Consider the following 25480-nt stretch of genomic DNA (forward strand, 5'->3'; position numbering starts at 1 on the left):
GCTGGAATTAATGACTTGCAAAAGGCAGTAGGATGAGGGGCATATTCCATATCATAACAGGGGTTGGGGTTTCACAGGTGTATACATTTGTCAAAACCCATCAAATGGTATAGTTAAGAGCTTAAGTGATCTGCCCCTCCAACCATCCTTAGCCCTTATAGCTCTTCCCTTAACTCACTCTGCTCCAGCCTACCACCCTCCCTCTTCCCTAAACTTGCTGGACATGCTCCTGACTCAGGACCTTTGCACCAGCTTATTCCGCCACCTAGAATGCTCTTCACCTAGATATTCACATGGCTCCCTCCCTAACTGCTCCTTCAGGGCTCTGGACAAGTGTCACCATATCTGTGAGGTCTTCCCTGTACTCTACAAAATAATAATCCCTGCCCCTGGCACTCTCCACCCCCTCCCATCCTACTTTACTATTTTTTTCCCAAAATCAGTGCTTCTCAAACTTCATTGTGCATGTCAGTCATCCAGGAATCTTGTTCAAATGTGGATTCTGATTCTGATTCTGTGGGCTGGGATGGGCCGCCCTGCCCTTCTAACTGGCTTCCAGGCAACGCTCATGCAGCAGACCCCAGGCCATGCTTGGAGTGGTGAAGCTCTAATGCATGTATCACCACCTGCCCTGATACGTATACATCTGCTCAACATCTGTCACCCCCATCCCCTGCCTCTCCATTAGAACGTACACCCTAAGAGAGCAGGGAGGTTTTTTGTCTCTTCCTCACTGCTGCATCCCCAGGGCCTAGAATGGGGCCTTGCACATAGTAAGTGCTCAATTAAAAGTTGGATGCCTGTATAATTGAAATACTATTATCCCTGCTACAATTTGGCTTCCCATACAGGAGACAGAGTAACGGCCAGTTAAAGGAGAAGTTCGCTTTCCGCAGTTGTTCTAGTCCATATTTTAAATGAAATACTTCCTATCATGTTTATATATCAATCTCTTCTAAGTCTGGTCAGCGTAAGTCGGTCCTCCTAATCCTGTTGAATTCTAGAGGCTACTAGACCCAAATAGCTGAGGCTCAGACTCTGGAATACAAAGACCCCACCAGTCAGTGCCATATGGTGAGGCTCTGCCTGAGAAGCCAGCTGGTCTTCCTCCGACTTCAACCACTCCCTGACTTCAACTGGCACCTCATTAGCTAAGACCTGCCTCACCTCAGGCAGCACTTCGCTCTCTGGAGTGCTATTAGTACAAAAGAACTTCTTTTTCACAGTTTTTGTCAATTGGTGATTAATCACATTATTAACTTCTGAACACATTATTAGACAATGTGCTTCTGTTGACATTAAACATTTAATTGCTACTGCTTTAAGTAATTCAGTATTTATATGTGCGTTTCAAGCCATTAACATTTTTTAAAGCTCAGTGCTTCTGTGAAAAATATCAGTCTGCCTCTTTTTGGCTATGCTATTCTATCTTGATGGAGAAAAATGTACAGTGTATCAGAACATGATACCCTAAATATATATAAATTTTTTTTTCATTAGCAAGAGTGAAATATTTACATGTGTTCTACTCTTACTCAGCTTTATTGTTTTGATGGATATGTGCCTTCCTGGTGCAGAGTGGAAAATCCTTTCAGCTCTATTCAAATGAGGAGAATAAATTTATCTAATGTACATTAATAAATTCACTTAACGGTCAAAGTGATAGTAAAGTTAGGTCAACTGAAGTCATCCAAACCCAATATATTCATTGGCATAATGATCTAAAACTACAAAGTCATGTACAGAGGTGAAAAGGAACAAATGGTTATTGAATCTGCAAGAATGTCAGCAGGAGAAGGACAGGAAAACGGGACAATACGTTCTGAGCTTCCACTGCGCGGCGGGCACTGGGACACGCTCCTTGTCCAGTTGCTGTTCTTGTCCCCAGTTTGCAGATGAGGAAACTGAGCTCCTCAGGGAAGTTAGACTTTTCTACTAAGAAAGTCACTTCTCTGAAATATACAAGTTAAGTTAGTTCTGAGTTAACACACATGAATAGAAGTGTGTATGTGTGAGTGTGCATGTATGCGTGTGCAGGCACATACACAAAGTATCTGTCAGAGGGAATGAAGTCTAAGGGCGCACATAATCTAAACTCAAAATAACTTATTCTATATGTATGTATATGCATGACTGGGACATTGTGCTGTGCACCAGAAACTGACACATTGTAACTGACTATACTTCAATTAAAAAAATTTTTAAAAAATCCAACTTATTCTCAAGTGGAGCAAAAGTTGAAAGGAGAAGGAATCCATTCAAAAAAGTTCCCAGCTTGTTTTGGGGGCTGTCAAAACGTCAAGAGTTCACAACGGGTGTGAGTGGACGCAGGGCAGGGTCTGGCGCAGAGCCCAGCAGCTGGTGAGCACTCAGCCCTGTGGCGCCCCCGCCCACACAGTCTTGCCGCTCACATCCCCCGTGGCTGTGGCCCACGGGGCTCTGGTGGCCGTGGTGCCTTTGCTGCACCTCTGACCTCATCACTGCTGCTCTCCTCCATCAGGGACCTCCTTGCTGGGTCTCACACCTTGTCCCCAGGCGTCCTCAGATGGTCACTCAAAGGTTACTTTCCCAGTGATCATCTTCTTGACCACTCCCCCTAAACAATTTGAAATCGCAGTCATTATCTCCCCAGCGTCCCCCCACCCCTTCCCTGTTCAGTTTTTCTGTGTGGCACTACTGGCAGCTAAAATATGACTTCATCATTTTGTCTGGTAGATCTGCCCACTCAGGAAGGTAATCTCCACAAGGACGGAGGTTCTGTCTGCTTCGTTCACTGCTGTATCTCTAGTGCCTAGAACAGGGCCAGGCACATAGCAGCTGCTCCAAAACTGTTGAAGGAATGAATGAGTGTGAATTCCCTTCTCCAGAGGGTCAGTCTGTGGCTTTCTTTAAGTGATATTTTTTGAGATAAATGTCTGATGGCCGTATAAGGAAAACCTGTTCCTGCCCTGGTCTGCCTCTGCAAGGGGAGAACTTCCCCTCCTCCATCAGCTGGATAAGCTCTCTGAGGGGCCTCTCACTCCAGATCCTGCAAATGCAGCAGGTGAAAACCTCCAATGGGAATGCAGCCTCTGCTTTAGAAGTCATTGTTCCCCATTACCCAGAGGTGGTGTGGGTCACACGGTCACCACACACTCCACTGTTGGGTATTACATGTCAGACCTAGAACTAGTGATTTAGAAGACACTGGAACACACAGAAAGCTGCACTCTCCCTTCAGAGGGACAAGGTGTCCATTCCATACTGTGACTCTCTATTCAAAGTGCTGACCTCAGATTTACATTTCGGGCTGATTTCAAAATTATTAGGAGGAAGTGGGATTGAAGATATCTCTGTTCCTCCTCTTCATCGTTGGTTTAACTTCCTCCTCCTCTGACCCTGGGATGAAGGCATTTCCCAGAGTCTGTCTGATAGCTACACTCCGTCCCCAGGCTCTCAGATTTTCTCCAGATTTTAATTCTAACCTGTATAGACAACATTCTCCAAATCTATAGTGTTAACTTTGACCTCTCTCCCGAGATCCAGGCTTGGATTCTGAACACCACCACTTAATATCTCATCACCTAAACTCAACATGGCGCAAACTGAATAACCCCCCTCCCTTCTAAAAGTGCCTCTCCTCTCTAACCTCCTCTCTATTTTCATTGACAGCACCCTATTCTCTGAAAGATATGGGCTCTTAACCTTCAAATCATCTTTCCTTCTTCATTCCCTCTCTCCTTGAGTCCTTCTACCTTATAGATAAATTAGACATTCAGTTACCACTTATTATGTGCTTCAGAGATGCCCCAGGAGTATAGTAAATAAACCCTTTACATGCAATAATTACCTCATTTAATCCTCCCAGTAGCTCTCCTAGGTCGGTGTTTTTTATATCACCCTTTTATAGAGGGGGAAAATGAAGGTCAGGGAGGGTCACTGATTTGTCTCTTGTCTTATTGCAGAGGCTCTGCTCTCAACTGCTGTGCACAGGTGTCTTCCAACCACGTGCCTCACTCAGGGCCTGGCAGAGGCATTTGGCAAAGGTGGGTTTCACAAGAATAGAGCCAGGCAGTAGCTGGGGCTGGATATTCAAAGAGGAATGAGATGTGATACCTCCTTTTAAAGAGCTCATGAGGAAGAAAGAGAGAGAAAACAGCTCATTTCCCCACTGGGATAAGGGCTAAGGGAGCCCCTAGAACTAAGGGAACTTGAGGGAGGGGTCATGCTTCAGGGGTCAGGGAAGGCTTCAGAGGAACAGGGAATGTGAAGAATGAACCTTCTCGTAAGGCTGAAGCACCAGGTGTGGAGGAGAGAAGGGTAAGCTGTGTGGCTGGGAAGGTAGCCTGGAGACGAGGTTGAAGGGACCTGAATGTTTACCGAGCACCTGTTACGACAGGCTTGGAAGACTCACTTTAAGAATTTTATTCTGTGAACAACAGAATGCCACTATATATTTTTTAGTGGAGTAGATGTAAGATCAGAACCTGTGTGTTTATTATGACTAATGACAGTGTGGACGGTACATAAACGGCAAAGAGGCTGAGGATGAGTTATCTGGGAACCGCCTGTAAAGCCCAAGAGAAGATAATGATGAAATGGAGAAAAGGAAAGAAGTTGTGAGTTATTATACAAAGGAATTGAGAGGACCAAGTGGATTTGAAGGAAACAAAGAAGTGAGATTGAAGGACAGCTGCTTTGGAGCCAGGGAGAACAGAGTTTGAATCCTGGCTCTCTGAGTCGTAGTCAAACCTTTAAGGTCATCCAAGATAATCCCTAGACTCTTATTTCCAAAAGGCTCCATGCACCTTCTAATCTGATGTGATCTCTCTCTGCTGCCCATGCTCTCAAATCTTCCACGGTTCCCCACCAACTCCCATCAGCAAAGTCCCCCGAGCAAAGTCAACCTCTCCTTCTGACACTCCATTCACCTCTTGCTCCAAATAAAGCCAATTCTCCCATCTCTGCCCAAGTACCACAAAGCCTGGAGTAGAAGTGAGGAGGTCACAGAACTGACTTCAAAGTAGAGGATGGGCTGGGACAGAAGCGATGGAGAGGTGGAGACAATGAAGCAGGTAAAAATCTCCAGAGGATGGTGGGGGTCAGCTTGGGGTCCAGAGGTGACTGCAGTGAGGAGGGGGCAGCTTCAAAGGACCTGGGATTTTGAAAGAGTAGAAGAAATGGTCTGGACATGGCAGTGAGGACCCAGGAGGAGGGAAGCCCTGCCAACTAAAACTCTATTTTATTTGCAAATGATGCAACTGACAAAGGTGTAATTTATATAAACAGCTCATACAACTTAATAACAAAAAAACAAACAACCCAATTCAAAAAAGAGCAGGAGACCCAAACAAGCAATTCTCCAATGGAGATATGCAAATGGCCAAGAGGCACATGAAAAAATGTTCAGTATTGCTAATTATCAGAGAAATGCAAATCAAAACTACAATGAGATATCACCTCACACCAGTCAGAACGGCCATCATTAAAAAGTCCACAACGCTCGTTTCCAATCCCATCCACTCCTCCTCATTGTTCTGCACTCCAGGCAACTAGAACTCCTTATTTTTCAAGCACCCCTGGTACTTTTCATCTCCCTTCTATTGCTCCTGCTGCTCCCTCTTTCTGGACGGTGCACCCTTCCTCTCCCTCTGAAATTGTAGCATGCAATACAGTTAAGAACACACTTCTGGAGTCGACAGATCCAGATTCATATCTTGGCAGCCCAAGGACTGGTTCTGCAATGTTGAGTAAGTCAGTTAACATTTCTGAGCCTAGATTTCCTCATCTGGAATTTGAAGCCGAACAGAGCTGCCCCAGTGAGAGGAGACATTGAGCAAATATATGAAAAGAACAAACACAGCAGCTGCCATGGGGGAGGGGCCTCAAAGAAGCAGCTATTATGGTTCACGCCCTTGCTCTGTTCCAGTTTCCCAGAAGTCACCTCTGCTGAGCCCTGTATCACCCTGCCTCCTCGAAGCATGCCTGCATTCTGCTCCTTCACATCTGCATTAACTCTTTTTCTGCTCCTTAAAGGCAGGGGCCGGGTCTTGCCCACTCCTGCGTGTCCTCCAGCACTGAACACGGTTTACAGTTCACAGTAGGATGCTATAAATCCTTATTGGATCAAATTATCTTTAATTCCCCAACAAATATAATCTCAGCTCTGGTGATGTTTCTAGCTGCTCACAAGACTATACCGAGGAGAGAAAAGCAGTATTAGCATCATCTTAATATCCACAATATATCCTTTACCCAAAACCTATTGCTTCAAATATCACAGGAAACAGCTGGCTGATTTAAAAACCTTCTAGAAGAGAAATATGTTTCGCTTTGGGTCCATTAACATGAGTTTGAGGAATCACTTTGATTTGCAGGAAACACGTAAAGGAGTTAAAAATAACGAATGGAAAGACCATCCCCTTACGGTCAGCTTGCAGAAGGACAACATGATGCAGGGTCAAGGCCATCCTTTGGGAGTCAATGGTGCTCAGGATCTTGGCAGCTGCGGTCCCCAGCAAAGGCTTCCCGTTGTACAGGGTGTAGTAAGTCAGCTCCGCGGGGTCCTTGGGTCCCGGCACCCGCTGCATCTTAACCATCTTTCAGAAAAAGACAGGCCATGTTTACAGGGCATCTTGCATCAACTCTGCAATCACCCAGGCAATCAGCACGCTCTCTCCCAACTCTGAAGCCTTCTGTGGCTAAGCGGACCCATAACGCGTATTTCAGACATCAATCTTTGCCTAACCTCCTATCACCAACATCTCAAGGAGCCCTGCTATAGCTGGAGGGGGAGGCGGGGAGGAGAAATAGGTTTTGAAAATATGAACATCTGGAAAGAACAGTTTGAGACTGGAGAAGGAAACGCTGAAATGGTGATGTCTTCCAGCCTCCAGAGAACTCTGGCCTCATTTGAAAATAGGCCTCCACATTAATTCAGGGCATGTTAGGTTATTCTCAAACAAGATTTCTAATTTCAAATTCCTGCAATTGCCGGAGAGGAAAAAAAAAGAACTTATATGTCTGCAATTCAAAAGATCTCTGATAAAAGCAGTACTTGGAGACTCAAAGTTCTTTTTTTTAAATAACCTTTGTTGCTTTTTCTCACTATGCAAGAAAGTCTGAAAATAAAGAAAAGCATCAAGAAATGAAATAAAATAAAAACAAGCTGTAATCCCTCCACCACAAGCTAATTACTATTATTATTTTGGAGTATTTGCTCCTGCTCTTTTTTTCTATACAAGCTCTTTATTTATTATTTTAAAAAATTGTTTATCACACTCTTTACATAGTATCATATATTGCTGCTTTTATTTGCATCCATAACTGAGCTTAAATATAACTAAGTATAAATGCTAACTTCTACACAGCATTTCAAGACATGCCTCATGAGCTTAGTTAGCCAATTCTTACTGTTAAACACTTAAGTTGGTACTCATTTTTTAGGACTGTAACTAACAATTGATAATCATTATAAATACATAAAACTAAATTTTAACACCACCATAATGTTCTACTGTATGCATGCGTCATAAACTTAACTAACCCTTCATTTTTTAACATTTAGGTTATTAATTTTTCACTAGTATAATTAACCACTGATAAACATTATAGTAGAGTATAGTATTTTCCAAAGTGTATATTACAGCAGATTATGAGTTTCATAGGCTGTTAAAAGTTGTTACAAAAATGTTTACAGCAGCATTGCTCGTAATAGCAAAAAACAACAACAACAACAAACGAAACCCTGAAAATTCAAAAGTCACTAACAGTAGGATGAATAAATGAGTTATGATAGAGTCACATAATGAAATATTTTTATGAAACATAGAGTAGTATAAATGAACAATGGCTATTTGTATCAATATGGGTGAATACAAAAGCCTGATATGGAGCAGAAGAAACAAATGACAGAATATGAAATTTAAAAACAGGCAAAAGCAAATGATAAGCAGCTTAAAGATACACATGGGGATGATAAAATCTATACTGAAAACGTAGGCATGATTTAATACAAAATTCAGAAGCACACTCAAGTCTGATGGAAAGAAAGAGATTATGCGTTAATCAGAAAAGACACAGAAAAGGCACCTGGGCTGAGGTAACAGTAACGTTCTTACTCTGTGGACTGCGGATTCTCTTTTATTAGTGTTCTTTAAATTTGACATGTTTTTACACTCCTGTGTATGAATGCTATAAATAACAACTAAATATTACTACAACCCAATAAAAAAATGGGTTAAAAAAAATCTGACCAGACACTTCACAAAGGAAGATATCTGAATGGCCAATAAGCATATTTTTGAAATGCTCAGTGAGGAAAATCAATTTAAAGCTATAAGACACCACTATTAGCCACCAGAATGACAACACCAAGTGTTGGTGAGGATGTGGAGTAACTGGAGCTCTGCATCTGGTTGGGGGGGGGTGTATCCAAATGGTATGCTTTGGGGAAAAGTCTAGAAGTTTCTTACAGAACTAACATACACCAACCCGCTGAACCAGGAATTCCACTCTTACATCGCTGAGAGAAATGGAAGTATATGGCCATAGAAAGACTTGCAGAAGAATGATCATAGAACCCTTGTTTATAATAGCTAAAAACTGGGGAAAGCCCATGTGTCCATCAACTGATGCATGGATAAACAAACTGGAGTACATTGATACAAGCAATAAAAAGGAATAAACTACCAAATAACACAATGACCTGGATGGATCACAAAAACATGACACTGAGTCAAAAAAGCTTTATACAAAAGAGAACGTACCACAAGATTCCATTTATATGAGGTTCTAGAATAGTCCAAACTAATCTATAGTATGGAAATGATGTAATATAATATAAAACAGTAACATAATACACTGCTAATTGTGGAAACTAGATGGCGAGCATATGGGTGTTCACGTCATAATTTTTTTCAACTTCTCTGTGAGTTTGAAAATGCTTGGAATAAAATGTTGGGGAAATGTAGATATCACTAAAAACAAGGATCTTATTGGCATTTAAATTTAGAAACCAGAATATTGAAGAAAATTAAGGAGATTACTTTACTGCAGTTCTTTTTTGGAGTCTTTGGTATGCCAATATGCCTTTGGAATCTTCAAGAAGGTTCTGCAGGATGCAGCCTTGCCCAACTGACCTGACCAAAGAGCCCCCTTGCCTCTGGGCACTTCATAGAATCATTTTCTGGACACCCTCTGAGAAACACTGCTGTTACCCTTTTATCTTTGTGTTCACATCTATCCCTCAGAATGAATTTCTAGGAGTTAAGTTTGTGACCATCTAAAAGGTTCTTGTCTCAGTTGCTCACCTGCCCTCCGGAAAGGTCATACCCACTTACTGTGTTTGGGAGTGCCCACTTCACTGCATCCTCATCACAATTGGATAGCACCATTTTACTAATCTTTGGTAGGTGAAAAAGGCATCTCGTGGTAGTTAAAACTTGCATTAATTTGATGACAAATGGAGTTAAAGGTTTAAAAATGCTTACTGGTCATATGTATATCGTCTTTGGACTCAATTTTTCAAATATATCCACTAGAGAAACATCTTTAGATTCTAGACATCTAAATCTCCATATTCATGAAGGTGGCTCATCTTTAAAAATTGTCTGAGATGAAAGGCTTCTCTGGGTGAAGGATGATGTAAATTATGTAGAGGGGACTTTATTTGGGAAACTTGGGCATGTTATTTCTGTCCCCAGTGGGAGAGGAGGTAGAGAGAGAGTTAGTAGAACCAGGTACAAGGTGAACGAACTTCACTCAATTTCCGTTTAACAGCAAATTCTTCTTACCAAGATTTCTCCAAGGATGATGTTAGAAGTTGATCTACAGCCTCGGTAAGGTAGGGATTTGCAGAAATAAACCCCTACTTACTTCACTCAGGCTTTCCAGGCAATAAAAGGGGACCAAGCACACTGAGTACTCAGAAAAAGAGGAAAGAACATCTCTCTGGGCTCTTTAAGGACCCTTTGAATGTGTTAGGTACCTTTCTTAGGTTCACAAATAACACCAGGATTGCAGGGTGATTCTCTCTCTGCCTTGAGCAGAGGCAAATCCCATTTCACTGTCTGAATCCCAGCGACTTCCTTTCTGTTGTCTGGAGAAGTGTGAATTGTAGGGTTCACACCAACCCCACAGAGGGGAAATCACAAACTTGGCACATGAAATTAACTAACGTTTTCCCTTGTGACAAAGCTGCTTCAGACCGCAAAGAACTTTCAGAACCAAAGCAACATCCCACAGAAGAGGCCAAATTCATGAACTGTGAATGAGGGACCAGGAGTCTCCCTCAGGGCATGAAGCTGACTCACCAAGGGAAGTGTGTTCTAGAAGATGAGCTGTTTGTACTTCCAAGATTGCCTGGGGACATGATCTGCAGACAGATTGTGGTAATGCCTATAATTTCCTTTAAAGCTTCTTCTTAGTATGGTACAATGCATGTGTGTTTGCGTTAACTTACACCCTAGATGTGGTCGATTATCAATCAGGAGATCCCAGGGGGCAGTCGGCTAGATTCCAGTTAAGAAGCCCACTTTCTTAGAGGCAGCTACTAGAATCGCTTCTGTAAGTTGATACTTTGCTCAATAGAGCATTGTTAATTAGCATAACAAATGTTAGAAATGGATTCTAACATCTAATTTGGCAAGATTAGTAGTAGGCAGGATATGTGGATTGGCCAGAATACGCAAGAGACACTCCCCTTCCTGCTTAAACTGGATAACGAATCTAGAGAGGCTTAGAGCCTCCTACCCCCAGGATGGCTACTTCTCTGTCCGATTCCCTCTGAAGCAGACTCTGAGATGACTTGAATGCCTGTAACTTATTGGAGAAGTGCAGGGAACTGACAGGGGGTGGAAGGGAGCTACCACGGACGGACTATAAAGCCAACACCACGATGGGAAACTAAAGCTTATTCTGTGCGGAAGCTCTGGCAGGGACCCTAAAGCATACATTTCAGACTTCTCCTAGCTAAGCTCAGAAGCAAGAGAGCTGTGGTACTTACACCCCCACCACTGGTGAATTCCCAGGCACGTCTGACCAGCCGTGGCTGGGCAAACTGGGTTTGGGCATCTCAAAAGCAGCCCTTCAATAAACAGGGGGCTGTCGGAAGTCCATTGGTATTCACAGAAACCTTAAGGGGGTTGGGGCAGAGTACCAGGAGTGTCTGCTTCAGCTCCCTGGCCTAAATCCCCGTGTGGTCGCGTGTCCATTATAAACTTGGAGGGCTTTATGTGTTGAAACGGACTCAACGAGGCTAACAGAATCCCACACCCGGAAGGCCAGTTGGTGTATCTACCGTTCACAGTCGTGGTGGTGAGAGGCCTGAAAGCTGGGACTTCATCCAGCCTCCAGAACAGGCTGGGGAGGAACTGGCGCTTGCTTACTAACAGCTTGTTTAATAAACATGTGCATGTGGGCAGCATTTCTTCCGAGCCCCTTTTTCCCCTACAACCTAGTAGTGAGGCAGTCAGGAGAGCAGTTCTCACCCTCCCTCATTATTCTGATGGTTACGACCATCAAGCAGCCCAAACTGAAGAGCGGTGGTGTTAAGAGGCCTCGCCCGCTTGCGGCGGGGCCGCTCCGCAGCACACGGGCTCGGGAACAACGCACCGCACGTTTCTTACCAGACCCCGAGGCTGCACGCACACCCACCTGCACGGTGTAGCTTCCCAGGGTGGTGGCCCGTTTAAACCGCCGGCCTTGTTGCTGGGACATCATGAACAGCTGGGCCAGGCGCTGCTCCATGACGCGGGCGAAGCTCTGGTTGTGCAGGCCCACCAGGGAATTGTCCACGCCCTGCAGCACTGCGGGTGCAGAAGGCAGAGGGGCTGCTCAGTTGAGGGACGCCCTGCTGACTCGGGGCCCACAACCACCAACACCCTGCACCCATCACCCAGGGCCCTGGGCCCATCCCCAGGGTAGGGTTTGGCCATCCTTGCCTCACTTTACCCTCACAACAGCCCCAGGAGTCAGGAATCACCATCCACCTGTTAGAGATGCTGAAAAGCTTAAGCGACTTGCCTAAGGTCACACAGCTAGTCATCAGCAAAGCCAGGGCTCAGACCCGAGCCTGCGCGACCCCAAAGCCTGCGCTCTGTCCTTCACAAGCTGTGGCAGGTGTAACACTGCTGCCTTACATCCCAGCCTCACTGAAGATAGCTCTCGCTGCTGGAGTCCGTGTGGGAATGCAGCACAGCGACAGGTACAACTAATTGGGTTTTTTTGCTGGTCCCCACTCGGAAGCCCTGGCTCAGCACTACCCTGATTTTATTTTTCCTTCCCAGCAGCTCTGCTGAGAAATCTAAGCTCCATCCAGCAACTCAGCTCCTTCCACACGGGCGAACCGCCCTGCTGAGTGTCCTCATCCGTCCCTCTCAGGGCTCACCTGTAGAGCTGCCCAGGAACCCCCCGTAACCTCCCCCTCGAGAGCAGGACAGTGTGATAGAAAGAGTGGGCTCTCTCAGAGCCGGCACTCGGCAGCTGTGGGACTTTGGGCAAACCACTGGCCCTCTCAGAGTCCAAGTCCTTTTCTATAAAAAGGGAGTAAGAAGGCCTACATCACAGCAGATGTATTTCTGGTGAGCTGTGAGGTCAAGAAGAGACAAGATGCACATAGCAGCTTAGCACAGAGCCTGGTGCGTGCAAAGTAAGTGAAACTCCTCTCTTTCCATCCCTCCTCCACTGCTGGACTTCATCCACACCCAGGGTGTCTGTAATCAACAGGCAGGGTGTCAATGATGGAATTCCGGGCAATGGCGAGTGCATGGAGAGGGATTTTAATGAACACCGGGCCATCCTAGGACTGTTGCAGCCTTTTGCTGTCTACCCAAAGTCCGGCTCTTCCTCCAGTCCCTGGGGAAGATGCAGACTTCCCCTAAACACACAAACACTGCCTCAAACACAGTCATTCCTGACATCAAAAATGCTACAAGCAATTCTCATCTTCTTAGACCCAAACTGGGATGTAATACAAGGTTTTTCACTTAGCAGAGTTTGTTCTACTGCAGTCCAGCCAAGGACCATTCATACCCGGCTACTGGCATGCGGAAATAGCTCAGATATACAGAGCCTGCTGTCATTCTGGTGGCACTCTATCAGGGCCAGAACAAGCCACGGACGATGATGAGATACAGAGAAAGACGTTTAAACTAATCAAGAGAAAAAGAAAACCCACGGCTCAGTCTCAGAAATCGCTTCTTTGAAGCCACAAATGTGAAATAATCCCCATGGAGGGTATAAAGCAGCTTTCTTTCCAGGGCCCCTGTGAGGGACCCCCAGCTCATCTGTCAGCAGAGCTCCTGTGAATAAGATAGAACATGCCCACACATCCCACTGTGGCAGGTCCCAGAGAGGCCCCTCGGAGCACTCTGGACACAGGCTGTCAGGCTGAGGAAGGGCCAACCAACCTCGTGAGTCCAGAAGAGCCCGTGTTCTCACTGGTTCAGAGACACCCTTCCAGCAACGACAATGCCAACTGCTGAATGATTGCCAACCCTATGCTGGCCTCTCCTGACCAGCGGACAAGAGAGAGAAAGGGGACGCGGGACAGTCAAGGGGTGTCGTCGTGGGTTACTTTAGAGGAACCCCAGTGATGATGCGGGAGGCAGACCTCAAAGGAGAGAACATCAGAGCCTCCAAGTGATGAAAACATTCCGGAGACAGAAAGTGGTGACGGCTGCACAACTTTGTGAATGTACCTAATGCCGCTGAACTGTATGCTTTAAGATGGTTAAAATGGTAAATCACACGTTATGTGTATTTTACAATTTTTTTAAATGGAGAGAAAAAAATACCTCTGGGGGAAGTGCAGGAGGCTGTGGGAACCCCCTGCAGAGTTACATGGAATCAACAGCTGGGCGGCTCCCACCAGCCCCAGGGCTCTCTCTGCAAAGAGAATGTGTCCTTGTCAGGAGACAGCTGGAGGGGGGCTGGGGGCTGGAGCCAGGGGCCTGGGCTGTGATCCTCACGCCCCCTTGCTGAGTATGCTTGGTCAAGTTGTTTAGCTCCTCTGGGCCCCAGCTGTGCATCTGAAAACACGGTTATCATCATCCACTCCTGACTGTATCACTGTGAAGAACAGAATACTTTATTTAAAAAAAAAAATGCTTCCAGCGTAGGGCTGTAAAGCACTTGAGGGGATGTCCATAAACAGGAGCTGTTGTTGTTCAAATGTGCCTCCTGCTCTGCTAGACACACCCTCGCCAGAGGAAGGGCTACCATGGGAAACAGAACTGTGTTCCAGGACCAAAGCTCCTCTCCTCTTCCCTGAGGACTGCAGTGGGCCTCGGGCTCCTGGCCCTCTCTGCCCGGCTGGAAGGGGGTGGAAAGAGGTGTGTGCTCACATCTCTCACAGTGACACAGAGGCAGTGGGGGGCCTTGGACCCCGGCACAGGGGCCCAGGCAGACTGCAGCCCCTCAGCACATCAGAAAGGGCCCTGGCCACCCACCCTTCACCACCACCAGCTCAGCTCAGAGGAGATGAGAAAGTCCCAGCTGTGTTCAGAGGAGCTTTGTCTGCAAGATTTGGAGGCTGTTTCATCACTGGTCTCTTACTCCTCTGTTGACAGTTGCACTCGGCTCTAAGTGTCCGATGATCAGGCCTGGTTCAGCCTCCCGGACTCAAGCTAAGTTGTTGTATTGGTGGTTGAATCCCACACATTCAGAGCCAAAGAACCTCAGTGCTCAGATCACATCTCCTGATTCTAAAGGTGAGTGCGTGATGCCAGAGGGCCTGAGCTGACTTGCTCAAGGACACATTAGCTTAGTTAGTAGAAGAGCTGAGACCAGAAGAAATCCTGCGATTGCTGGGTCTAGGGTATTTGACTCTAGTGGGTAAAATAAAGACGATGAATAAACCCAAGAGGGGCCCTCTCCTCTGTCAGGCAGCAAGGTGAAGTCTGCACATCTTGGCCCCACCTCATATCCCCACCCCTGACATGGGCTCCGTGACACCTCACAGCTCCTGGGTTCTCTGTAAAGAGAGGCTGCAGGAATCACCCTAACCAGTGATTTTCCGTCAAAGGGAGACCCATACTCAGGGAGGGGAGAAGTGTATACTGTGCAAAAACGTCTTTAATAAAAGTCTACTTGGAAAACAGGTGAAAACATGTCAGGCTTTTATCATACAAATCACACGAAGAAAAGTCACTTCAAAGCCTCTTGGCCGTTAGCAGTGAGAAGACAGGGTGCCCATGATGAACGAGTGCTCATTCAAAGGACTGTGGGTTTGAACAGGTTGAACAAAGCTATCTCTATCTCTCAGTTCCCCATCTCCTACCCTTCTGGAAATGATGGTAAAAGATGGTGGTGGCCACTCTCGGGTCTTGAAAACAGTCACGGGCCAACAGGAAGGCAGGCGGGTCATCCTGAGACCTGGACCTGTCCCCTCTCGCCAACAAGCACTAATCCACTGATCCAGCCAGCCCCAAAGACAGGCACGGGGGCCACTGTGTATTCTGATTACCAACAGCAGCAGTGGTGATAACAAGTAAGGGGTGTCCAGGTGAGTGGGCAGGGGGTCAAGTCCCAGGAGAATCCCGAAAACAAGACCATGTATGGAGCTTTTTATTAAGGTTACGTCACTAAAACAGAGGCAGGGCAAGACACAGGTACAGGAGGAAAGGATGAAACAGGAGGTTGTCAAGGACAGAATGTCTTACCATTGAATGTAAACCTTACAGTTATGAGAAGGGGGGAAACGTCTGCAAGCTGAAAAGCAGCATTCCCTGTGCGGGAGACAGGATTCTGTACATGTTACATAACCTGGTGGCTTCGCAAATGTGTTGCTGGGTTAGCAATGTCTCTCTTGGGCATAAACTCTGGTGGGTTGTTTTTTGCTTGTTTTGTTTCTCTCCTTCTTAAAAACATTTCTTTAGTTGGCCTTCTTAGCAGGTAAAATAATCTCTACAAATCCATGGCTTTGCAGGGGAGAAAGAAATGCAATTTTCTACAATTTAGGAGCAGTCCTGAGCAGGCTTCATCAAGCTCCTTAGTATGAGACAGGAAGGAAGGGGGCAAGACACAGCCATTAGCACCAAGATGGCAGAGAAGCCAACTCCCAATAGCCCTGGAGGCCCAGCATGGCAGGAGATTCCACCTCCAGTGACCTCGAGCTTCATTATACACACTGCAATGTACCAGCTGGTGAATGACACACCCGCAGATGCCATGACAGTTCCAGGGCTAACCATGCAAGGTCAAAGAGGCCAAAGATGGCCCAGTTCCTGGGAATCCCCACTCCTTCCCCATAGTAGTTAGAACAATCCTCTCACTTGTTAGCATATAAAAACTAGCAACATTGCTAGTGGTGGTGGCTGTCTTGCCTTTTGAGATGGCCAGCACTCTGTCTATGGAGTGTACACCTCTCCAAATAAATCTGCTTTTACTCCACCATGACTTGCTCTTGAATTCTTTCCTACATGAAGCCAAGGACTGTCTCTTGGCTGGAAGCATCCTAGGGGTTCATCTGAGACCTGGGACGTGGCCAGCTTCTCACACCCCACATCCCCCATGTATTTTCCTGTATCAAGTATTCTAGGCAGCAGCCTATTGAGTGCTTGTTTGGGACAGCAAATGACGGGGAGATGGGAAGGGAAGAAGGGAGGTATGAGATGGGCCTACTTGTCCAGGTACCTCTCCAGGACTTGCAAAATCTTCCTCCCTTCTTGTTATGGGCTGAATCCTGTCCTCTCACAATTCATATGTTGATGTCTTAACCCCCAGGACCTCAGAATGTGATTGTACTTGGAGGTAAGGCCTTTTAAAAGGTAATTAAGATAAAATGAGGTCATTAGGGTGGGGCCTATATAACTGGTGTCCTTATAAGAAGAGGAAATTAAGACACAGACACGTACAGAGGGAAGACAGCATGGAGACACAGAGGACAGGTGGCCACCTACAAGCCAAGGAGAGAGACCTCAGAAGAAAACAGTCCTGCTGACAACTTGATACTGGACCTTCAGCCTCTAGAGCTGGGAGAAAATAAATTCCCACCGTTGAAGCCTCCCAGCCTGGGGTACTTCCTTACAGCCGCCGGCTGGTCCAGCAGACTCATCCCCTCCCGCCCCTCCTCTTTACTGCTCAGCTGTTCACTTCTCCTACAAACATCTGTCCTCTCTCTGCTCCCAGTCCTTGCTTCTCTAATTTTCAGAGCTACTGTCTAGCTTCTGAAAAATACAAACAAGAACTTTTTTGCTGTTTCATAAATCTCAGCTGGGAAATGTCAAGAGCAAAAGGGAAAATGCCACCCAAACAGCCTTCTACTTCCATCCGCCCTCACTGTCAGGACATGCCTGGGCTTGGCCAGCCAGCTCAGTGTGGGTGTACCAGCAGTGGCATTCCTCTGACTTTCACTTGGGTTTTGTAGGGCAGCACGATCTTTAAAGGGGCAGACAACAATTCACGTGGACCTGCCACCGATTAATGCCACACCTTCTGATGGGTGCATGTTTTGCAAAGAGGAAGCCCCTGGGTGTGACTTTCAAGGTAGCTGTTATTTAACACTCATCTTCAGTGTAATGTCTTTTCTTATCTCAGCTTCTCTCACCCACTTCTGGCCCTAGGAAAGTAACTTCTAAGACAGGACCCAAGAAAAGATGCCAATCCTCTCACTGAAAGGCATGCAATTTTCAAAAATAAACCACCTGGTAGGATGAAAGGGGACATGAAAGAAGAGATTACCTGTAATTACCCAATAGTCTCTGGTTGTTTCTGATATATCAAGGTTGGGATATTCCAGTGCTAAAACAAGCAAGAAACACACCAAATTATTTTCACAGTTTTGTATGTGAATATTGTTCAGGGAAATAGACACAGCTGACAAGATACCAAGCAGCTAAACCCCGCTCTGTCATTCTTGCTAACCCTAGGACATACAGGCTGAAACTTGCTACTCAGAAAATGAAAATACTCAGCAAAGGGCGAACCTTCAGAGGAAGAGTCTGCTAGGACTCATGGGTTTGTTTCTGCTTTCAGTCTTTCCATCAAAACCTTAAGTGAAACATTTTCATTGTCAAGACCTACAGCTAGAATCTGTCTTAATTATGACTTTCTTATTAAAAATTATTCAGCCATCACTAACATTTTTAGGAATAACTATTTCTGAATGCATTTTTCCAATGTCAAGTTTAGTAGCCAAACGCTTGTAACCAAGGGTCCCATTTCTCTACAGGTGCAGTGACCATTGGAGTTAATACATGTGAAGGGCTTAGCACAGTTCCTAGCACATAGTAAGCGCTCAAAAAATCACAGTTGTCTTATTGTTATTATTCGCAGAATATCAAGATGATGAAAAAAATAAATCCTTCGCATGCTGCTGTGACATAATGCCATCTTTTATGACATCTTCTCTTCCATGAAGTCAGGAGTCCTCTTTCCTTACTACTTAGAAATTTGCAAAAGCTTGTCATTAAACAAACATTTGAAAAAAATTCTGAGTGGCTACTATGTGCTAAGTATATTCTACAGATCATCTTACTTACTTACAGTCTCAAAAGCAACCATAAAAGGAAACAAAAAAATTTAGCTAATATGTGTTTAAAAAAAAACAACATAAAACCCTGCCCATTGACCTTGAGAAATGCACCAATGATTAAATTTCAGAGCACATATCTTTACGTCCTTTGGCTACCACATAAGTGTTTGGGTACAAAACGTAGGCTGCATCGTCTTCGAAGTCTATGCCTGCTGCATGATAATGAGGATTGTGTAACTGAAGCATTAGAGGAAGACGAGGCCACAAGGCTGTGGGGACTTCATCAAGTGAAGTCACGACACTGATTGCAAATGAGTCGCACTATGATATTTACAGCCAGGGCGAAGGCTGAAGGCCTGGGAACATTTGCTGATGGCAGAAGTGGGGGAAACCACAGCAACCCAGATTGCCATGAGGCCCGATGCCCCACCGGGCAGCATTACAAGCTCAGAAGGCAGACTGCTCGGGTTCAGACACCCGATTCCATGTCTCACTAGCTACAGGAGAGTGGGCACTCTCAGAGCTTCAGTTTTCCCATCTGCAAAATGGGGCTAATTTTGCACCTACCTCTGAGGATGGTTGTGAGGATTAAATGAGATACGAGATAAGTGAAAGGTCAAAGCACTAGCCAGTGCTTTTGCCAAGGTGCAATAAAGTTTTCATCAATTCAATCCCCCTTTATCACATATTTCAGTTGTGTTTTATAGCAGAAGAGGTAGTACATGGCCTGACACCAAGGCGGTTTGCTAACCCGGCAGGACGCGGACATACTCACGTTCGGCGATGGTGAGCGGCGGGTAGGTGAGGTAGAACCCCACCAGCTCGGCTGAGAGCTGGCGGAGGAGGCTGCTGGCGACCGTGCCGTTGAGGAAGGAGCTTCGATTGCCCACCACGTACACCAGGGTGACTGTCTGGGAGGCGTTGGACGTGCTCACGATCTGAATTGACACAGGAGGAAAGGGGAGGGAGACATGCCAAATAAGATGAGGGTCTGTTTCATGGAGGCTGTGGGAGGAGAAGTTTCACCAGAAGCTGAGGGTAGGGATGAAAGGGAGGTGGGGAAAGAGCAAGGAAGAGACAAGAACAACAATAGTTGTCATTCATGGATGGCTCACTCCCTGCTAAGGGCATGTTATCTCATTTAATTCTCACCACAACACTGGGGAGGGGTGGGTATCCCGTTATGAGTCCCTTTTACACAGGAGGAAACTGAAGCACAGAATGATCAAGGGACTTGCCCAAGGTCACACAGCTGACATGTGATGGAGCCAGGATTCAAACCGAGGCAGCCTGACTTCTGGTTTTAGCCACTGGCGTGTGTATCTTTTCTAGGGACTAAATTGTCTCAGGCTACTTCTATGGTTCTGATAAGACCAGTAGAGCACAGGAATGGCCAGTTTAAGGAGGCTCAACTGCCCAGACAGAGAAAGCCTGAGTCAAACGTTCAGGGAATTTTAAGGTTAAAAGGATGGGAAATGCACACAGTCAGTCACCAACCTAGTAATGGACAATGTGACTGAACCTGACGACAAAGAAAGAATTCAGAAATAGAAAATAGCTTCTTTACAGGGCGATTCCATTTCCTTGTGTTCTATTATTCAATATAGAATATGATAATGTTACTGGGAGATGGTGTGGTTTTTCTTTTCGAATTTTGTCTAAGTCAGTTTTTCACTTATGAGAAAATGAGACTTTTATGGGTCAACGGATACACAAAAATATCCCACAGATGAGATTTGGAAAAACAGATGCGGCAGGAAGGCCTTCCACCTGGTGAGACCGTCTCTGCAGGCTTCTGCACTGAGTGGCTACCCCTCCCCTCTCCAGATCCACCTGCCAACGCACCCTCATCCTGCTCAGCGCCCAGAGCTGGCCCTTTGTGGACCACCTGAGTGTGCTCCTTGGCCCTCTGGCTTCAGCTAAAGGGAGCTCAGGAGGAGGGAGGGAGGAAAGGGCAGTCAGAGGGTTGGGGTGGGGACTCCCTCCAGGGGCGGGTTGGGGGTGGTCACAGCTCTTTCTGGGCAGCTCTGGCCTCAAACGCTCCCTTCTCTCCCCTCATCAGCCCCAAATGGTACAGCCTTGGAAGCTGCACCGTCCCATGGTTTCTCCAGAGCCTGTCCACACTCTTGCAAAGTCCCTTTCACTGGATTTTCCTGAAATTACCTTCATTTGAATGTGTCCTCTCTTCCTGCAGGGAGCTGACTGATATCCAGTCTTCCCCAGACCTCTGTGTGCTCAGACACAAACATCTCTGCAACTTTCCTTTAAACCTGACTTTGAAGAAGACTGTCAAGAGTAGCTTCTTCACGTTATTCTCATGTTTCCCCCTAAGCAGAAGCTCCTTTTAAATTCTCTGCAGAGGCTTGAGTCCCATGATTAATGACCTATGGAGTCGACATTTCTGGTCAACTCTTACTCTCCTCGCCGGAAGTATTTTTAGAACATGGTTTAGCCACAGGTATTCACGCCTCGTTCCTCAAGGTACCAAAAAAAGAAAAAGGCACTTCTCTCTGAATAATTCAAAAGACCTTACCATACTGTTACCTAAAAAAAAACCCAAAAAACTAAAATAACTCTGCAACCTGTATCTCTATTGTGAACATTCTATTTTTTTGTTTTTCAGCAAAATGAAATCTCATTGGATCCCAAAGAACTTGCAATATGGTACTTGGGTACACTCTACACTTGACCAGGTAAGTTATATAAATATATATATATTTTTTTAAACTGAGAATTGACATATAAGATTACATTAGCCTCATACATTTTTGTGGTAAAAACACATGTATTTTACCATTTTAACCATTTTAAGTGTACGTTCAATGACATTTAGTACATTCACACTGTTGTGCAACCATCACCACCATCCATCTCCAGAACTTTTTCATCACCCCAAATTGAAACTCTGTACCCATTAAACAACTCCCCATTTCTTCCTCTCCCTGGCTCCTAGCAACCACCATTCTATTTTCTGTCTCTATTAGTTTGACAAAACTAAGTATCTTTTATAAGCGGACTCATACAGCATTTGTTCTTTTGTTACCGGCTTCTTTCACTTAGTGCAATGTCCTTAAGGTACACCCATGTTGTAGCCTGTGTCAGAACTACCCTCCTTTTTTCAGGATGAATAATATTCCATCATATGTATACATCACATTGATTTATCCATTTATCTGTGGATGGACACTTGGATTGCTTCCACCTTTTGGCTGTTGTGAATAATGCTGCTATGAACATGGGTGTTCAAATATCTGTTCAGGTCCCTACTTGCAATTCTATTGGGTATATACCCAGAAATAGAATCATTGGATCACATGGTAATTCTATGTTTAATTTTTTGAAGGACTGCCATACTGTTTTCCACTGTAGCTGTACCACTTGACATGCCCACCAGCAGTGCACAAGAGTTCCAATTCCTCCTTACTAAGACTTGTTACTCTATTTTTTAAAAATAATATCCATCCTAATAGGTATGAACTAGTATTTTGTGGGTTTTATTTGCATTTCTTTAATGATTAGTCACATAGAGCATCATTTCATGTGCCTACTAGTTACCTGTATATCTTCTTTGGAGAAATGCCTGTTCAAATCCTTTGCTCATTTCATAACTGGGGTGTTTGTTTTATTGTTGTTGAGTTGTAGGAATTCTTTATCTATCCTAGATATTAATCCATTGTAGATATATTATTTGTAAGTATTTTCTCCCATTCTGTGGGTTGCCTTTTGATTATGTCCTTTGAGCCACAAAGTTTTTAATATTGATGAAGCCCAATTTATCTATTTTTTTTCTTTTGTTGCTTGTGCTTTTGGTGTCATATCCAACAAATCATTGCCAAATCCAATGTCATGAAGCTTTTCTTCTCTATTTTCTTCTAAAAGTTCCATAGTTTTAGCCCTTACATTTAGGTATTTGATCGATTTTGATTTAATTTTTGCATATAGTGTTAGGTAAGGATCATTCTTTTGCTTGTGGATATCTAGTTTTCCCAGTACCACCAGCTGAAAAGACTGTCCCTCCTCCCACTGAATGGACTTGCTACCACTGTCAAAAATCATATGACCATATATGCAAGGGTTTATTTCTGGGCTCTCTGTTCTGTTCCATTGGTGTATAAGTCTGCCTTTATGCCAGTACCACACTGTTCTGATTATCATAGCTTTGTACTAAGTTTTAAAATCAGGAAGTGTGAGACCTCCAACTTTTTCTCTTTCAAGATTGTTTTGGCTATTTGCAGTCCCTTGAGATTTCATGTGAATTTTAAGATGGGTTTTTCTATTTTTGCAAAAAAGTCACTAGAATTTTGATAGAGATTTCATTGACTCTATAGATCAGTCTCAGTAGTACTGATATCATAACAATATTAAGTCTTCCAGTTCATGAGCACAGAGTATCTTTCCATTTATTTATGTCTTCTTTAATATACTCATTTTTTATACAGCTAAGAAAAGCGTGACCATTCTTCAGGGCTGCTTAACACCACTTTCACAAATAAACCAAGGGCAGCTTATTTATCTTGGTGTCCCTTCCAATGCCTGATAAAGAGCCGGTACTCAATAAGTCTGTGCTTCCTGAATCCAGTTAGAGTATGTTCTGCTGCCAAGCTCTAATAAGACTCATTTACATATGAGGATCACAAATCCCATCAGAAAGAAAAAGATCTCCCCCAAAGGAGCTGAGTCATACTCCTTATATAAATCTTATGTCTGTGACATGTTTTTAGATCTTAGTCTAATAGGAACCAAATCATAATGAGAGATACTTCCACATATACTTTCGGTAAATCTAGAAAAGGAAAGCTGCTCATTCAAATTAAATTGTATGCTTTCCACATCATATTGGTTTTGCTGATAATTCACTTATGCTAAATGTCAATTTTGAAACCACTGGGTTTAATTGCAAAGGCTTTTAGTTCAGTAAAAACAGAGACATTGGTTAGTACAGTTAATTTGAGAAATTTGGGGGCTGGATGAATATCACTTAGAAGCATCTGTCTTTAGTGGGATGTTATCTATATAATTGTAAAAAATGGGTCTGAGAAAAGCTTCTGGTAGCACGTCTACTATGAATACAGGAAGCTGAAATACAGTACACTGGGAGTGGGACTGTCCTGGAAGATAATTCATACACTCTTCAAAAACTTCATCAAGGATCCCATTTCTGCACTGCACTGATGCTGGCAGAGCATGGTGGATGAGAGCATGGGCTTTGGCTCAAGTCCTAATTCTATTGTTTACCAACTGTGTGACCTTCTGGATGCTCCTTACCTTTCTCTCAGTTCCCTTTCTTGTGAAATGGTGATAATAACACATCAGAAGGATGTCTTGAGTATTACACAGCAAAACATTTGTCAAACACTTAACACAGTCCTGGCACACAGTAAGCCCTAGATATAAAATGTGTGTGTATATGTATTGTGTATGTGTTTAAACTAAGGTGATCGTTTATGTAGATGTCTGGAAAATAGCTCAGTGAAAATCACGGAACAGGCAACTCTTGGTGAGTTAGCTATTTAGGAATGATTCATTTTATATGCAACATTTGACACATAGAGGATATGCTAGTTCATTTTTAAAAAATAATAAATGCATTAGAAAGGCCTGGAGACTTCACATGGGCAAATAAATATAAAATCCCCAATCATAGCAGGTACACAGTGACACAGCATCTCTCTTGTCATGACCATACCCCAGATACCCCCATCAGTGCCAGGCCTGACTCAAATCAGTGGCCTGAAAGTGGCACCTTCTCCTGTCTACATCACATGCCCAAAGAACCAAGTTGCACTTACACCAGGCAGTTTTGAAATGGGGACCAAGTCATTTCCTGCCAACATTTGTGTTATGGTTGGCCTCTGTCGACTACATGGCTGAAGCATCCTCCTCCTCACCTGAATCGTCAGGTTGCTTTTAGTATTCAGAATTTTCTTCTCCGCATCCTGGAAGGCCCTCTGCAGCCTCTGTTCCATCGTCTGAGCAAACTTGCAGGACTGTATGTTGTCGGATTGGCTCACGAACTGCAGCACTAGGATGAGAATAAGAAATCAGGGCCCACCAAAGCTCTGTGTCTCAGTTCCTTGAACTCAATAGCAGTCATGAGATAAGATGGCATGATTTTACTTCAGAGAAATTAGGCAAATAAGGACGGACAAGGTTTGGTTGTAGTTTTGGAAGTGGCTCTTAAAATGATTTATAATATAGAAGAATTAAATGCATGATCAAACCTGAGATTCCCTCCAATGCAAAGGATTTTGTGATTTCATTTGATTGGAATTTGGAGACATCTGGTCCAAGACAAAAAAATAATTTAACAGCGATCATATCTTCTATTTCTTTGGAGGAAAAAAAAATGAATTGACCTGCATTACTAAGTTGATTGAGTCTTTCAATTTCAATGGTTCCTCTACTCTTGTGGTTTACAAACCACAAGATAAGAATCACCAGGGAGTTTGAAAGAAAGGAAGATTCGGGCCTAAGCTCAGAGATTCTGATTCAGTGGCACCTGGAACATACTGCTGCAAAGCATAGATTTTATAGATGCTCAGCTCTTCTCAGCATCCATCAGTGATACAGGAAAAAACATAAAAATACAGTACTTGACCCTCATAAGTACTAATTATATAAACTGGGAAGAAAGACTCATGTGAAGGAATATTTCTAATAAATCCAGGGTTAGAAAAGTTTAGGCTGCTGTGCTGGAAACTTGGACATTTGACTCACAAGGCCTTTTTTTTTATGTTGTAATTTTTTTTTTTTACATCGTGAAAGGGCATTAATCAACATAATGATTACATCTATTATTTATAGATTCTATTTTTTTTTATTGAAGTACAGTCAGTTATAATGTGTCAGTTTCTGGTCCACAGCACAATATCCCAGTCATGCATATGCATATATTCATCTTCACAAGGCTTTTGGAGGAAGCTACACAGGGACTTAATGAGATGACAGAGCAGCTAGCCATGGAGTTGTCAAATAGGTGTCTTCTTGGTACCACCCCTGATCCAGAACGGAGAGGCATCCTTTCCT

General features: G+C 44.3%; 1 protein-coding gene across 3 annotated transcripts in view; it reads right to left on the reverse strand.

Moving 5' to 3' along the window:
* KIAA1549L (KIAA1549 like) overlaps positions 1 to 25480 on the reverse strand; it is a 237327-nt gene that overhangs the window by 71468 nt on the left and 140379 nt on the right. For all 3 annotated transcript variants that reach the window (XM_064492463.1, XM_064492462.1, XM_031459821.2), the window contains exons 6-10: positions 24343 to 24476; positions 19230 to 19392; positions 17662 to 17721; positions 11635 to 11786; positions 6407 to 6578 (exon numbers count right to left, since the gene is read on the reverse strand). In XM_064492463.1, the coding sequence (XP_064348533.1) occupies positions 6407 to 6578; positions 11635 to 11786; positions 17662 to 17721; positions 19230 to 19392; positions 24343 to 24476 (681 nt within the window). The remainder of the gene's footprint in view (positions 1 to 6406; positions 6579 to 11634; positions 11787 to 17661; positions 17722 to 19229; positions 19393 to 24342; positions 24477 to 25480) is intronic.

The sequence above is a fragment of the Camelus dromedarius genome, chromosome 12, assembly GCF_036321535.1.
Source record: "Camelus dromedarius isolate mCamDro1 chromosome 12, mCamDro1.pat, whole genome shotgun sequence".
Classification (NCBI taxonomy): Eukaryota; Metazoa; Chordata; class Mammalia; order Artiodactyla; family Camelidae; genus Camelus; species Camelus dromedarius.